Source organism: Xiphophorus hellerii, chromosome 2, assembly GCF_003331165.1.
Source record: "Xiphophorus hellerii strain 12219 chromosome 2, Xiphophorus_hellerii-4.1, whole genome shotgun sequence".
Lineage (NCBI taxonomy): Eukaryota > Metazoa > Chordata > Actinopteri > Cyprinodontiformes > Poeciliidae > Xiphophorus > Xiphophorus hellerii.
This window is the reverse complement of record NC_045673.1, coordinates 25,143,989-25,160,152: the sequence shown is the minus strand read 5'-3', so window position 1 is coordinate 25,160,152 and position 16,164 is coordinate 25,143,989. Positions and strand designations below refer to the sequence as shown.

Below are 16,164 nucleotides of genomic sequence, written 5' to 3'. Positions count from 1 at the left end.
GCTCGTCAACGTCAGTCATTTTGTTGGTACAGTGTCCACAATGGTGAACCAATAGGAACCTTTGAATTATACATGGAACACAAACATTAAGAACCTGAAAAAGGCTAGGTTTGGTCCTAGGCTCGTTGTGACCGTGCGCACTGTGTGGTGTCACTGACTGACCTTATCCAGGATGAACTTGTTGAGGTACGGCATGTACCCCTGATTGGAAACAGGACCCTCGTCATCGTCCTTAAAATGTTCCTCCAGCGCCACCGGGTCGTGTGGGATCCCCAACACCGTGCACAAGTTATGAGAAAGCACCTGCAACAAGAGGAGAAGCAGGTCAAATAAACATTATGTTTTGACATAATGTGTCATAATATATGTTCAGCACAGAAAAGTAAGGACACTTTGGTTGAGTTATTTACTTTTTTATTGTGACAAAAGTTTTGCCCTTCGAGAGCCTGCTCCGATCCTATTCAGTGTCACCACATTTGCTGTGGAAAATGCACATTTGGTTTTAGTAGCAAACTTCTTGCCTACAATAAAAACGAGCCTTGCTTTTCAATTTAGGTCACCCAACAAAATCACACTACATCCACATAAAACTGTTGGGCGGTGGCAGAAATTTACTGGGAAGTTTTTCACGGGTGGGAAAAACATTTACTCACCCCACAAGTGCAATTTTTCTTCCAAATGTGGGGCTATTTAAAGGGATATACACTTTTTAACAACATGCGACGTATTGACAGCAAGAAATGGTACAAGACAGGAAAAATGATTTACCACAAATTCACACATTTTATGAAAAGGACACTAATGACGACGTTTTCGATCTTGGGGAACAAACACAGAAAATGCAGGTCTCTGAGTTCTGCACAGCAGGAGCAACTTTACACCCCACCACTGCTACCGCTGCTAGCTCCTGCTGGGAGGCAACGCTTCACCCTAGTCTGTTTGTGGAGTCCAAAGATGATCGTTACCACGTCAACAGATTCTTTTCCATCTTCAGAGGATGGGCTGAACAATGCAGCGTTAGATGGTCAAAGCTTAGAATACCATTTCACAACCTAACATTGTTTAAGACTTCTCCATAACTTCATCCACGATCCATCTGGCATTCGTCGCTCTGGGGTTTTCTGTTGCTTTCTGTACGTTCCCTGTCCAGCAGCGTAGCACATGCAGACATAGGGCATAGAGACAGGAAAGAAAGAGAACAAGGGCAAACAGAGAAGACAACAGGTGGGGGCAAAAGGTTAAATATGAAAGAGAGAAATAAGACAAGAAAGGACCAAGAGAACACAAGAAAACACCTGCAGGAAGAGAGTAAAAAAAAAAAAAACAGAACCGAGAAACCACATTGGTCTTGATGGAGCTGTCTGTCCACTAATGTTCTCTAACAAACTTCTGAGGCTTTCACAGAACATCTGGGTTTATGCTGATGTTAATCACATTTGGGCTCTATTAAAAACTGCCAGAGGTAGGAAACAAATACAGGAGGTGTGTCTCGTTACAACAACGAAGTTTCTTGTGAAAACAAGAAACAAACTCATTAAAAGAAGAAGCTTCATCAGTTTAACAAAATATAAAACTCATAATAACAAGTTTTATCTCATTAAAATAAGAAATGTTCTCAGTCAACAAGGAATAACCATAAATGTCTGACATGTTGTGACTTCTAAAAAAGGCACAAAATGGGCTAAGCAGCAACGTATATGTTGGTTTTAATGATATAAATCTTGTCAAAACGAGAAACTTTCTTGTTCTAATGGCAAAGTTTATCTTTGTAACAAGACACTGATCTATATTTATTTTCTTGCTTTGGAAGTTAAACACTTCTATAGAAGTAAGCTTACAAGTGCAGGCAAAACTTTTCAGATTTCAATTTAGAGAAACTGACATATTGAAAACTACAATGTTTTTACAGTCTACCTCGCAGTTATTCACTTCTTTGGGTTGGTTATCACGTAAAACCCACTAAAATACTCAGAACATTTGTGTTTATCAAAGTAAGCTATGTGACAACGCTGAGGAACGTCAATAATCTTGTGGGGCATGTACTCGGATACAAACAGTAATGAAAGTTAAATGAGAACATCCAAAGTTCACTGTCCGGTTATCGACTCAGAAAGATGTCTTTCACAAAGTGAAGGAGCAGCTGCTGCTCTATCGCGGAGTTTTGAGAAATGCAGTCGGCTGCAGTTCCTGTGGTGCAGGTGTGGGTCGCTTGAGGGGAGAGGAGGAGTTCAACAATACAATGCTTTGCAAAACTATTCATATCTCATACTTTTTTATATTTTAATGCATTATTAGCAACATTATTGCATTTTATGGAGATTTCATGTGACAGAACAACGCAGAACCGCCCATCATTTTGAAACAGAAGAATATGTCATTTTTAAATAAAAAGTATAAAAAGTTTGGGGTGTTGCTTTGAATTTATCCCCATTCAACACTTTGCAATTACAGCTGAAACTCCTTTTGAGTGATACAAACTAGGGCCTTGGGAGGCAGGGCCAGCCAAACACATATATATATGTGAGTTAAGCGGTTGCTTAGGGCCAGCACACCACCAGGGGGAGCCCAAGAGCAGCAAGCTAGCATGACAATAGTTAACCTCTTCCTGTTGGGGAAATAAGATATCAAACTTGTCAACTCGTTTACTGCAAATTTAATGTTTAGCAGCCGGTGTTACTTTCAAATAGTTACAATAATATGGCACCCTTAAATACCACCCTGCATTTCAAAATCCTTTTTTTGTTGTTTGTTATTCCTGTAAGGTTAAAACCAAAAGCCTTAATAGCATTGGTATGATGAAAGCTAATTACAAATGATGCTAATGATAGTAGGTGTGCTACATAGAGTAGCTTGGAGAATGATAAAGCATCTGGTGTTGACATGTTGGTAAGAGGGAGCCCCTCCCGTCCACCACACCCTCCCCAAAAAACAAAACAAAAACAAAAGATTAGGGCCCCAGAAAGGCTTGGGCCGGCCCTGTTGGAAGGACTTTCAACCACAGACTTTAACATGGTTGTGGGGCCCAGACAGAACATCAGTGCAGTTAGTCAAGCTGAAGCAACTGCGGTGTGACCAATTTGACTCAAGTAGTGACAGTTTCACATGTTACACAAGACATGAAACAACTCTTGACTTGGCCAAACTCTTAGTTTTGTTTTGTTTTTTTTCTCCCTCTCATCAGAATCCCAGTCAGCTGGCCTCCATGTTGACCTTTATTGTTGCTTGGCCAACAATGCTTGGCTGGCACTCAGCTGCACTATCAGTGAGCGCTTCTGACGCTGGAGAAGAGATTTTGTTGCAGAAAACCTTCCCTATAGTCGCGCTTGTGCTGCGGGTTTCTCAACTGGAACGTATGAATGGAGACGAACTGAAACCGACAACGTAGCGTTTTCCGTCGCGAGATGTGATTATTTTCCCACGGACACTTGTTTTGAGAGTTGGATTTGTGCCCCATCACCACCAGGTGCGCCTCCGCCGCTTGCTGCAGTCTAACAGAGGCGCCCTGTGTTCTCAGGGAGGAGGAAGAGACGCGAACGGCATTAAAAACCAGGCAAACATACCAGAAGTGGGGAGAGGCATTGACTGATAGCACTTCAAAAATCAATTTAAAAAAAAAATATATATTTTTAAAGACAAGAAAATAAATTGGTGCGACTTGATAAACTTACTTTGAGCTGAGATTTGGAGACTTTCCCGCTTTTGTCCACATCCAGAGCTGTGAACGCGTGCCATATTGACTTTAAAAGCTCGTCCCGCAGCGTCATGATGCCAGAGGAGTGTTTATCTTCCTTTTTTATTATTATTTCTTACTCCTGTCCAACTCTGAGTGTGTCTCTTCGCACTGGAGCAGTCTGTGTGCGCTGTCTCCTCTGGGCGCAGAGAGGGCGGGTCACATGACGCTCCGTGTCTGGCATGATGATGATGAAGGAGCGGAGCGAAGAGCCGCAGCACCGCTCAGCGGGGGGCCACGCACATCAGGAGGAGGCTAACATGGGGGATGGATGTTGGCATTATTATGAGCTGTCGCAGCATAACCGGGGATAAAGTGACAGCATGGTAAAGTTAGAGGCATGAATGGGGGATATTTTTAAGGTAAAGTTAACCTGAAAGACGTCAAACTTTCACGGAGGGAATAAAAAGAGTTCAGCTGTACAAGCTAAGCCCGTTTTATATCGAAAAACAAGTATGCTAGCAGCTAGCTAAAAAGTCACAATTTTCAACATAAAAATGCAGGATTTTAATTTTTAACGCATGTTCTAGAATTAGCATACATTTACACTCAAAATGTGACTTCAAAAAACGTCCTATAGTTTCTTCATTATTATTTTTGTTCTTCCTGAAGAAAAAAAAATGACTTAGTTTAGCATGCTAACATACAAATGTTCACGCGCGGCGTCTTTTTCAGTTTAGTTATTCCAATTTAAATCTGAAACCCAACAAAAAAACTCTTCATAATACAAGAAAATGTTAAATATATCAAAAGATGAACTTTCCCGTTCGTTTGTTTTAAACATTTGTTTTGAAGTTTCGTCCAGTCATCAAGTGTCTGTGTATAGCATAGCATAGCGTAGCCATAAGGCGCTTCTCAATTTATTACATATCATGAAAAATATAATCTATTTTAATTAAAAGTATGGAACTCAGTTTTTTATTTTAAAAGTCTATATATATATATATATATATATGTAAATACAAAGTACTGAGAGAAAAGCAACACATACAGAGAAATGCAAATCCCATGATGGTTTTAAACTCTGAACCTTCTTTTATTTTCACATTTTCTTTTATTATCAAATGTTTGTAGTCTGTTAGTGCTTTCAACTTACCATTGTTTCACTGCATGGCAAAAATTTGGTTTAGAGCACATTTCTTTTTTTAAAAAAAATCACCAATTAAGAATATTTTTCAAAGGAGACCTGACCCTCATATTCATGTTTGAATGGCCCAGTCAAAGTCTGACGTTCACTGATGCTCTACATTCAGTCTACTTGGGCTTAAAGTATTTTGCCAAGATCAGTCAAAAACACCTTGCTACATTTGCAAATGTATTTGGAGGAGGAATATCCCAAAAATATTGAATAGTTCAGCTCATTATTATTTGTACCTCAACCAATTTTTTTGGTTCAAATAATTTTAACAGAACCAAAGAAAATGGTTTCTAATTAAGACTTCTTCTCTTGTATGTTATTTTTGAACTTGGAAATAATGCAATCGCCACAATTTAACAAAAAGATGATTCATGAGAATTTATTACAGAACATATGTACATGTTACAGCAACAAACGCTTTGTGTGTTAGGGGTTACAAGAACATGAAGAGGAGTAATCCTTTCGACATTCAGAGTGTGAGCTTTGGGAAGCCGACGGCAGGACAGGACGATGATTGTTCTAATGCTACAGGAGGGCTGGGGGGTCTGGAAGCACAGATCACCAGGGAAACTAAAACCAAAGAGTGGATCCGTCCAAAACCTCTCAAATAACGAGTCCGATTACTGGTTTCTATAATTTAAAACAGAACGAAGTCTTCAGATCACATGATCCAAAAATCCATCCAAACTGAAACGGGAAAGGGGTGGAATGGTGGAATAAGAGCCAACAATCTCTAGAACAGTCCAAACTTTGAGTAGAAGCCCTGACACACACAACATCAATAGCAGCAAGATACTTTCTTTCTTTTTTTTTTGTCTTCCTTAAAACGCTGTGGTAAGCAGTAGTACCACATGTTGCCCTGCAAAGTGCTCCTTTCCAAACAGTCATGGTCGCTTTCCAGAACATCAGGCAGTAAGGTGCGCACGGCTAAAGGGAAGTACATTCACTCCGAAGGGAGCGACGCATCGCCGATGGGCTCCACCGTCGTCCGGGCAACCTGGCAGAGAGCTTGACGCCTTGGCAAACTTAAGGAATGACTGAGAGTGAAAGGTAAAGCAACTACCTTTAAGGAAATAAGAGTTTTCCCCCCCCCCAAAAAAGGAGGAAAAAAAAAAAAGCCCACCAGAAATGGGGCTGAACTACACCAGAGTTTATTGAGAGAACTTCCAGTTCGGTGTAGCAACAGTCTACAGCTCGGGTCGGGCAGAAGACCCCAACAATAACGGACAGGGGGGCGGGGAGTTCTTCTCCAAACACCAGACCGCTTCTACTCCTTAAGAAGGTCCATGAGCCTTTGGGTTTCAGGTCAGTAGATGGTGAGGCTGACCGACCGGTTCATCTTCTTCCCGACGAGTCTGGAAGTTCTGGGGTTGGACTGGAGTGTGGAGCGGGTCAGGATCCGGTCAGTGGACAGCACCTTCTCTTCGGCCACCGCTCTGGCCTGCTGGGCTTTCTTCAGCTCTCTGAAGAAGACGCAGAGGAGAAGGGTTACAAGTTTGAACTCGAGAGCAACAGGAAGTGGCGTGGGTGGGTTCGTTTTCATTCAATTTGGTCGACTCTTCATCAGATTATCCCTACGGTTTAAAAGTTCTTTTTCGCGAGACACCAAAAAAATAAATGAAAAGGAAAAAAAATCTGAAAGAACACAACATATAGTCAAAAATCAGAAGTAAAATTGGTCCACAGCTGCAAGTGTTTTGAAACAAAAAAAAAGTTTAAATTACACATCTCATCTTAATCTGATCGTTTGAGACAATTTCGAATTTTTTTAAATACCAGGTTGTTAAACTGCTGTTATTTATAAAAGACAGCAGCACAGAGGTTTTAATATTTTTGCACAATGTGCACAATATGAAATCCCTTTAATTCAGCTTTCATTTTGGCTTACAACTGTATCAAATGAAACGATTCATCGAATTGAAATAACCGTCTGCTAATGTAGTAAGTAGTAATTAATCGCTAACTGGAGTAACTGGTTCATAAAAAGGCCAACTGATGAAGGAACAGCATCCTCAGAGTGGTAACTAAGCTAAAACTGAACAAAAAAATAAACATTTTTAATTTAAGATAATAAAAATATATATTTATCTTAGTCTAAATATATTCTACCAGAACTCCAAATGTCAGTTTTAGATTCAACTCCTTTAAATTCTGTAAAAAAAAATTAAATTAAATTAAGCTCCTTTTGCTGCCCGTACTAAATTGGTTAATCCAAAAAAAATTAAAAAAATAAAATAATAATAATTCACATGTTGATGTCAGATGTGGTCTTTTGCTACAAATAATCACGTGTTCACTGAAGAAATGCTACGTTGTTGCATTGTACACAAAAAAATATTTTCTTATTTAAAAACAGAATTGAATTGTTTGTTTATTCGGATATTTAAATGCATTTTCAATATTGTGGAAAAAAATGGCTATAAAAAATGTGCCGAATGTGGAACATATTTTATACAATTAATCAAAAATAATCGATAATAGCTGCAGCCCTAATTTTTTTTTTTAAAACAATGTTTTCCATTATCTTCTGTACAATGGCATCAATATGTGATAAGCATTTTTAAATACTACAAACTTCTGTTAAATAAAAAAAACATGATCCAACTTGAAATTGAAAATTTGGTTTGAAACGGGAAACCGTGGCATTTCCACTCGGTGTTCCCCGACGGCGACGAGCTGAACTCGTTCTTCCTGGAAACAGCCGCTGCTGTTCCTCGCGCTGCACTTACTTTTGCAGCAGAGCGTTCTTAAACTTCTCAGCGTTGAGCTCGACTCGGAGCTGGTCGGCGCTCATCCTGGCCGCCGTCAGCAGCACCGGGTGTTTGATGAGGTCAGAGGCCGACGGTCGTTTGGTTGGGTCTGGATGGATCATCAGCTGGAAGAAAACAAAACAAAACGATACACAGTTGGAAAGGAAAATTACACCGCTGTATTTACCAAGAAAAATTATAATAATGTGCGACAGCTAAATAAAAATGTCTGCATAATATGCTGTTCGAAAAATGAAGAAAAAAAAAAAGAGTATCATCATGAAAACAGGGCCGAACTTTTAGCCAGAAAATCCAGAGCAAAAGCTCCAGAAGAGAAGCAGCGTGTTCAGGACTTGAGACACAAATACGGTTCATTCAGGCTGAGAGAGAGGCAAACTCTCAGCAAGCAACAGGAAGGGTCAGTGCTATAACAGAGTACTAGGGACACTGTTGGTTTAAAAAGAAAAAAAAGTATATTTCGGGCAAAAAACAGCGATTTTTAGATAGTCTCAAAAGTTTTCTAGAAAAGAAAACAAAACTTCCAACATATTTGAGTTTGAAAACTCAAAAATTTGCTTGGAAGAAAAAAAACACCCTCAAATTTTGAGATTTATCTGAGAACTCTGGAAAATTTTCGATTTTTGAAACTCAGAAACTTCCATGTTATTTCTAGAAAATGTCAACTTTTCTGGCAGAAATGTATTTTTCTATCTACAATTGCCGTAATACGCCGCTGTAGAATGCATTCAATTTATTTAAGTTCCAGGATTTTTAACATGCTTACAAAGAATATGCTGGATTAGGATATTTTAGCAGGCTTTTAGATTTCTCTGAATTTTGGTAAGAAATGACATTTTGTCGGATGAAGACATTGAGACTGCTGCTTGTAAAAAAAAAACATAGCCAAAACACAAATCATTTATCCTCATTTAAAGAAAAAAAAAAAAGAAATTTAAACCAGGCTGCCCATGTTTGGAAGGCTAAACAAAAAAAATATGAAAATAAAGTAATAAGCAAAATAAACAAATTAGTTCCAAAATTTTGATTGATGCATTTGGATACAAGAGAAAAATCCCAGACTGATGCTGCTGGTTACCTTGAGTAAACTAAGGAACGCTATAGAAAGCACTTGTGGGATGGAGGGTAATTTGCCCCGTCTGATTTCATGCCACTTTTCCCCGTTGGTGGGTAAAGGCTCGGCTCCTGAGGCGCTGACTATCGTCAGGGCCAGAGCAAAGATGTCCGCCTTTGTTAAGTTACTGTACTCCTACAGAGAAACACAGAGCAGGTGTAAACATGGACCGCCTAGAAAATGAGAGACCTTTTTTTTTTTTATTATTATTTATGTTTCCAAGTCAGAATAAATACCTCTTGCAGAACTTCGTTGGCCAGATATCTGCTGTCCCCTTCTTCCACCTGTGGATTGTTCACCCGGGTCACATGACCAAGATCGCCTGAAAGAATAGCAAAAAAATAAAAAGCTGAATATTCAGGGTTCGTACACTTTTGCTTACAGTAAATTTCAGGCACTTTCAAGGTAGGTTTTCAAACTTTTCTCATTTTTCTTTTGAGAAAAAAAAATACAAATAAACTTACATATGTATATATATACTGTGTATATACACACACACACATGCATACATACATATACACCTTAAAATAATGGCCTAAGCTAATTTGTTTTGCCAAAAGCGATCTTGGACAAGAAAAAAAAAAAAAAAAAAAAAAGTATTGTGATAATCTGCATAGCGGGAGCAAAGTAAGACGAAATATAGCAAAACGTCATGTTTTGAAAATCTTCTCACACACACCCTCCACACCTGAGTGGTCTGAGAATAAAATAGAAATTCAACAAAAATTCTCAGTTTCAATAACTAACAAACTATAAGACAACCTTTATTTCAATCAAGCAGATGAATAAGAAATATTCATCACACTAAGGGAAACAACCTTCCTGTTCAAATTAAATAATCAAACTTAAAATAAATAAATCACTTTACTTTCTATAAGGCGTCTTTTCTCCTAAAAGAAATATTACAGCTTTATAGCAAAACCGTACAGACAGAATATAAAGAACCTGAAAGCATTTTATTGAAATTCAAGCATTTCTAAGAATTTCAGGAAAACCCTGAATAGTACAAAGATTTAGTCGACTGGGGCAAACATGGAGCAGCGTACCGATTTTGTAGACGACGCTGGTGGTGAGTCCATCGTCCTCGTCGGATTCGTCACAGCTCGCTACAGATTTACGGGAAATGAAGATGTTGCCTGGAACAAAGAGGGAAACATCAATTATCAGCAACGAAATCATGTCGTCCACAATTGAATTTTTTAAGCAAATTAGAAAAATAAAAACCAGCGTTAAGTAAGACTAGAGATGCACTGCCGCACTTTTTCACTTCCAGTACCAATGTCTGAAAAACCACTGAAAAAGGGTTTTTTTTTCTCCATTTTTTTTTAAACAGACGTGTTTAAAATTAAAATTAGGGTCTATCAAAGTACATTTCGCAGGGCTATAAATTGTCCCACAAGTTATTGTGATAAAACAATAGTCTTGTTATTTTGAGACCACTTTCAAGTAGTATAACGGTCATGGCATAATGATACATAATGAAACTTTAAATAACACTGCAACTGGAAGACATTTTAAATATCCAAAATAAATGAACAAGACAACAAACATGAATTATGAAATCTTTAAACAAAACCGTACTTCAAGAGAAAGACATAGTTGAGACCAAAACACCAAACTGAAGATTTTTATCATCCAGTGTTTGGCAGAAACAGAAAGAGAAAAATGATAAATCACACAAATTTAAGTTATTGAGTTTGTTTTAATTTATTATGCGATTAATTGATTTATTGCGACAGACATGTTTTAAACAGAGAAACTGTTAACTGCATCAAATCTTCTTTCAAATGGTCTAAAAAGTGCAATTAGTTATTCTAAATATAATGTAAAATAAATAAAGCATAGAATTAGACTGAATAGATCTGCACTTAAGGATCAGGCACATTGTCACCGATATCTGATATAAAATCTATTTTCAATATTGGCATCGATACATATATTGGATCGGTGCGTCTCCATCTAGGACATGTCGGCTGAGCGCAGCGGTTGGACTCACTGGGCTTGATGTCCATGTGCACCAGAGACATGGAGTGGATGTACTTGAGTCCCCGGGAAACCTGCAGCAGCAGATCCTTCAGCTCCAGCTCCGACAGGTAGCTGAGCCTCCTGTAGTTGTCGGCGATGACGTCGGACAGGGTGCCGCCGTTGCAGTACTCGTTCTGGATCAGCATGTGGTCGTCCTCGGCCCAGGCCGAGTAGTAGCGCACCACGTGGGGGTGCTGGCCCAGCACGGCGTGGGCGTAGACCTCGCGCAGCGCATTCTGTCTGTGAGGGAAGGGAGAAAAAAAAGTTGTTTTTTTTTTTTTTTATCAGAAAGCACATTGTTCAGCACACTTGCACTTTCCGCTTATGCTCAACTTACTCATCTACCGATCCTGCCAGGGGCTTTTTGGACCTCTTAATAGCGTAGATGCAGCCGTCCAGCCTTTTCACGCACTTGAACACGGCGCCAAACTCCCCCGAGCCGATTTTCTCCAGCTCCAGGAACTCTGAGGCGTAGCGGGACATCATGTTGCTCTCCATCATGGTGATCCTCTGCAGAGAGAACGGCATGTTTAAGCAGGGGGGGGAACACATCAAACACACACACACACACAGATCTACCTAGCATTCACACAAAAAAGCAAACACAGTTCCAGGGCATTTGCATATGAACTGGCACATTTGCCTGCAGCCGTTTGTGCTTCAAATAAATGCTTATTGAGCAATACAAACACCATGTACAGTACAGTACAGCTTGTTACATCGTTCTACCCGCTGGGCTCCTGCATGATCAGCATGTTTAAAATTCCATATTTCCCAAAGTTAAAACAAATGAGAACAAATTAAATTAATGAGATTGAAAGGTGGTCAGATTCAAGGACGAGAAGGAGGAACGACCAGAAAAACTGAAGGAAGTAGTAACATGATAAGGAGAACATGGGTTTCTGCAAGCTTTATCAACTGAGATTTAAGACTTTTTAAGACCAATATGAAGTGAATTTAAAACTTGTATTATGACAGAAATGTACAAAAGAACAATCACAAGTGATGTAGGTTAGCAACAGAAGTTTGCCAATGGCTAACACAAACATCGTCAGGCCAACTGCAGATAACTTTGCACTCACTCACGATTGACACAAATAAGCTAGCTAGCTTTACCCTTGATGGGTATATTGGCAGCTAGCCACTGGTAGCCGCAACCGCCTCAAGCCACAGAACGCAATAACGGTGTCTCCAAACGACTCAAAGCTTTGGTAACAGTAAAGTCCTGGGAGAAAAAGGAAACTACATAAAACAGGAGATTAAATGATCATGCTTTAAAGACCTGTGGTGAACGTGTTTGAGGCCAACCTTTTTCCTTCCGTGGAATTAAGAGTTTTTAATGCCTTGATTTTAAATAACAAGGCCTTTTTTAAAAAGTCAGTGCAACTTTTTAAAGATGCACGGACACCATCGCTTTTATAAGGGCTAAAATTCATTTGTTATTATTCAGGCTTGGAAAGCACTCTGATCAAATTCCACACATCTACAGATTGCACAGAAACGGCATAGTAGCATATTTGCAATTCAAGTCACTAAATATATTTAAAAGCATTTTCTACTGCATTAAGAAAACACCTTTGAATGTCAGGTTAAATTTGAACTTATTCCCTGGTTCAAATAAATTATTATTAACACATCCCAGGAAAAAAAAAAAAAATTATGACGAAATTTAAAGATAAAAATTCCACCTTTGATGGCGGCAGAATTTCATCTTCCCCTTCGACGTCACTGGCCTCCATGTCTTCTCCACAAGAACTGCAATAATAAAGTTGTTTGTTAGCGTCCTGTCCAGCAGGGGGCAGCACTGAGAGCTACACAAGCACATGGAGATCAACCTTAACCCACAAGGTCGTTGTTATCGGGTAACTCCCCCTCGACCTAATCAACAACTTTAACATAACTATGTTAAAGAACAACAAAAAAGGTGACTGAACCAGCTTTCCACTGTGCAATAATAAGCCTTTGTGTTTATGTTAAACAGGAGTAGGTCTGCAGTTCTTCTCCTACAGATGGAAATCAACTTTTTTCTTTTTCCATGTAACAAACTCCAGAAGCTTAACTTACTCATTCCAATGCGCTCGCTTTCTGTTGTTTCTGTGCTGTGTGGCGGACTGGATTAGCAGGGAGTCGGGAGTGAAAGGGTTAAAGTTGACCAGGGGGATCTGCTGTTTCCTGCTGTCTGTGAAGGACTTTCGTGGAGACTCGACATTCTTGAAGAGAGCAACTCTCCTGCTGGAGGATCCCGGGGCGGAGCTCCTGGCTCTGGACAGCAAACTCTGCAAAAAATTTAAAAAAAAAATAAATAAATAAATGAATGAATGACATCCAGATTCGTGGGGGAAAAAAATAACGAATAAAATGTCAAATAAACATCAAAAAAATATTTAAAGTTTGCGTTCTCTTCAACGCCAACACGAGTCTGGGCATAAAAGGCATCCAATCGCTGAGCCCAATAAATTATGCAACAGGTAGAGATGTAAAGTGGGTCAGTGGGTCAGTAACGGATCCTGCAGATAAAACCTGATGTTTAAAAAATAATGTGCATCTCCTGACCAGGTTCGGATTGTGCAAATAACATAAAATAATTAATGTGTTTATATTTTTTTTCTTAAAGAGCAGAAATGAGATGTTGTTCATGATGTTGTTATATAACGACTCAAAGCTTTGGTAACAGTAAAGTTGTTACCAAAGGAACAACTTAATATATATATATATATATATATATATATATATTTACTGTATAAATATATGCTGTATAAATATATACTGTATATATATGTATGTATATATACTGTGTATATATATATATATATATATATATATATATATATATATATATATACTGTAAAAAAACGTATTTTTTTAAAACTAAAAGAAAAAGAAAAAAGTCGGCTAATTCTAACCTTTGGTGTATGTGGTGTGTCGAAGAGCCGAAGTTTTCTGAAGGTTTTATGCGGAGGTGTGTCGGGGCAGTCCGGTATCGGAGAGCTGGAGCCCTCCCCGTCGTCCTGGATGTAGCTCCGCTCCGGCGACCCTCCGTACATCCGCGACACTTTCTTCGGCGACGGCGAACAGTTGGCGAAAATAACGCTGCCGGGAGACTGCAGCAGGGACGGGGAATCAAAGCTCTCCTCGTCCCACAGCTCCACGTCGTCGTCGTCTCCGCCGGAGTGGTTCAGGGGGCTGCTGCCGCCCACTTGAAGCTTGTCCGCGGCTCCTCGTCGCACCGGCGTCGGGGAGTCCATCTCCGTGAAGCCGGACTCTCCCCCGGTGCTGTTGTTGACGTCCTCGATAGAATCGTCTTCTCCGTCGCTGGACGTGAACTGCAGCTTCTGGCGAATCGGTCGGGATTTGGGGGAAGGCGTTCCGAGTCGATGGCGACCGTAGTTCGACATTTCGAGGATTTAAACCCCGGCTTCGTCGAAGAAGAGGGAGGGAGAGGGAGAAAACACGCGGTTGGTGCTCCCACCGAAGTGGTGGCTTCCTCAAAAACGAGTTAGCTTTAATTTACCTTTTAAATAGTATTAAGCTCATGAAAACTACTTTTAGCAGTTCAACTTCACAAAAACTACTGTACTTTTAAAGTCCGACACCCCAGTAAAAACTGGGAAAATGGCCTCGTACTTGCTTGAGTCGAATGCAAGTAGCAACGTCCTCCGTAGAAATGAAAGGTAGAAACTAAAGAAAAAGAAAAATAGAAACAATCCTCCTTCTTCTAATCCGTCACGCTCTCCTGGATGACTGGCCGACACAGAAACGCGTCTTTCCGGAGTAGAAACCTTAGCAATGTTTACATAAGTTTGAGGGAGCCGAAAACGGAGCTCTTCCCGTGAAGCGCGTGGCAAAGAACTTCCCGCGACCGTTGATCACGTGTCGCCGAACAGCCAATCACCGCTCGACGTTGAATTTTGAAAGATGGGCGTTCCAATGTAGTTTTTGGACGGGTTGCGTCGTCCCTCTGGTAGTCCCCTGCGGTGGAAGAATGTGGCGCGAAGGCTTGTGTGCCTTCAGCAGACAGAAGTCATGAGTCACGGTGACAATGCGTCCATTATTACTACCCAAAACAAAGAACAGACGGATGAGAGAGAAAAAAAAAAGATATATGTATGTATATGATAATGTGAGGGCGAAAATAAAGTGTTCTATCACCTAAAAAAAAAAAAAAAAGTCACTTATTTTGTACAGGACATTGTTTTTACGTACAACAAAATTTAACTAATTAAGAGTCTATACAATTTTCGCAGGTATAATTAAACATTACTTGTCTTTAAACATTCTAGGCACGCTTTGACAAGATCAACATGCTACATTAGTGCATGGCTCAGAAACCTTGGTTTATACCAAACCCAAAACTTAAACCAGCATTTTAGATAATTTTTTTTTTAAGGCTGCATTAGCATGGACAAATTTGAAAGTTAAGTCAGAATAAAATTATGCCATGCAAATTAAATTTCTTCACTTAACTTTATGTGTTTATTGCATTTTTAGACCCCTTAAAACATGTGATTCTGGCACCATTTGAGAGCGGGGCCAAGAGTTGTTTTGGTTTGTTTTTTTTCTCTAACAATTATATTATTCATATGATTGCAAGTGTGTTTAACAAGATGCCAGAAAGGGTGCAAATGCAATTTCTGAATGTTTGGATCGTGGATTAAGTGCTTGCTGCCCCTCCCACACCTGATGCTGCAACACTGCAGCACTTTAGATATATTTGCAGTTGTGAACATTTTCAGCCCGGGTCAAATTGGAAGCTAGAGGTAGCACCTCTTAAGCCCGGTAAGGTGAACCCCAGGAAGGCGAAGCTGCTTTCAAAACAAGCTAAGGGTGACGTGTCCGGTACTCCAGCAGTAGTATCAGCCTGTCATACTAGCAAAACAGCAAAATTGTGTAATACTTTAACTATGCACTCTTAAACTACTACTAAATTTCGCGTTACCACTTTGCAGTAAATCTCCCCTTAAAAATGGCTAATAAATCGTTCATAGACATGTTATTAATTCATCTCTAAACACTATAAATTGTTTATTATGCATCAATTAAGGGTGAGAAAGAGAAAAAAAATTATGCAAATAGTGATTCAGATTTGTAAACTTATATATTTTATCTGGTGTTATGCTAAATCTTTTAGACTACCTTATAAGCACAATAAGCGTTTGTAGATGTAATTTTCTTTAGCATATAGTCTCCTTAGCATCAATTAATGCATAATAAACAGTTATTAATGATTTATAAAGTATTTATAGACAAATTGGTAACTATAAACTATTAGCCATCGATAAGGGGAGTCTTATTGATTAGCAAGTGTTATAATAACCTAATGCAATACATTGGTTTTAGCTGTAGAAAGTGTCATTTTTCTGTTTTAAACTTAAATAGAACAAAGTTTTGT

At 39.3% G+C, this 16,164-nt stretch overlaps 2 protein-coding genes across 2 annotated transcripts in view; both read right to left on the bottom strand.

Annotated features, from left to right (window-relative positions):
* The window catches only part of swap70b (switching B cell complex subunit SWAP70b), a 34,973-nt gene extending 31,092 nt beyond the window's left edge, over positions 1 to 3,881 (bottom strand). The window contains exons 1-2 of the mRNA XM_032590164.1: positions 3,669 to 3,881; positions 163 to 303 (exon numbers count right to left, since the gene is read on the bottom strand). Of these exons, the coding sequence (XP_032446055.1) occupies positions 163 to 303; positions 3,669 to 3,764 (237 nt within the window). The 5' untranslated portion in view covers positions 3,765 to 3,881. The remainder of the gene's footprint in view (positions 1 to 162; positions 304 to 3,668) is intronic.
* Positions 3,882 to 5,220: 1,339 nt separating this feature from the next.
* On the bottom strand, positions 5,221 to 14,818 carry wee1 (WEE1 G2 checkpoint kinase). Its single transcript, XM_032550253.1, has 10 exons — positions 13,679 to 14,818; positions 12,840 to 13,051; positions 12,464 to 12,530; positions 11,113 to 11,285; positions 10,747 to 11,015; positions 9,797 to 9,886; positions 8,987 to 9,072; positions 8,715 to 8,885; positions 7,598 to 7,743; positions 5,221 to 6,331 (listed from the first exon to the last, which is right to left on the bottom strand). Exons 1-10 carry the CDS (start codon positions 14,168 to 14,170, stop codon positions 6,175 to 6,177), a joined length of 1,863 nt encoding a protein of 620 aa, XP_032406144.1. The 5' UTR covers positions 14,171 to 14,818; the 3' UTR covers positions 5,221 to 6,174.
* Positions 14,819 to 16,164: the final 1,346 nt, after the last annotated feature.

What these genes read in the sequence shown, in the direction of transcription:
- wee1 (XM_032550253.1), bottom strand. Translation starts at nt 14,170, where the DNA reads ATGTCGAACTACGGTCGCCATCGACTCGGAACGCCTTCCCCCAAATCC. An exon ending in CGTTCCTTAGTTTACTCAAG is followed by an intron (nt 7,744 to 8,714) that starts GTAACCAGCAGC and finishes GTTTTCTTCCAG; the next exon opens with CTGATGATCCATCCAGACCC. An exon ending in AAGAACGCTCTGCTGCAAAA is followed by an intron (nt 6,332 to 7,597) that starts GTAAGTGCAGCG and finishes CGTCTTCTTCAG; the next exon opens with AGAGCTGAAGAAAGCCCAGC.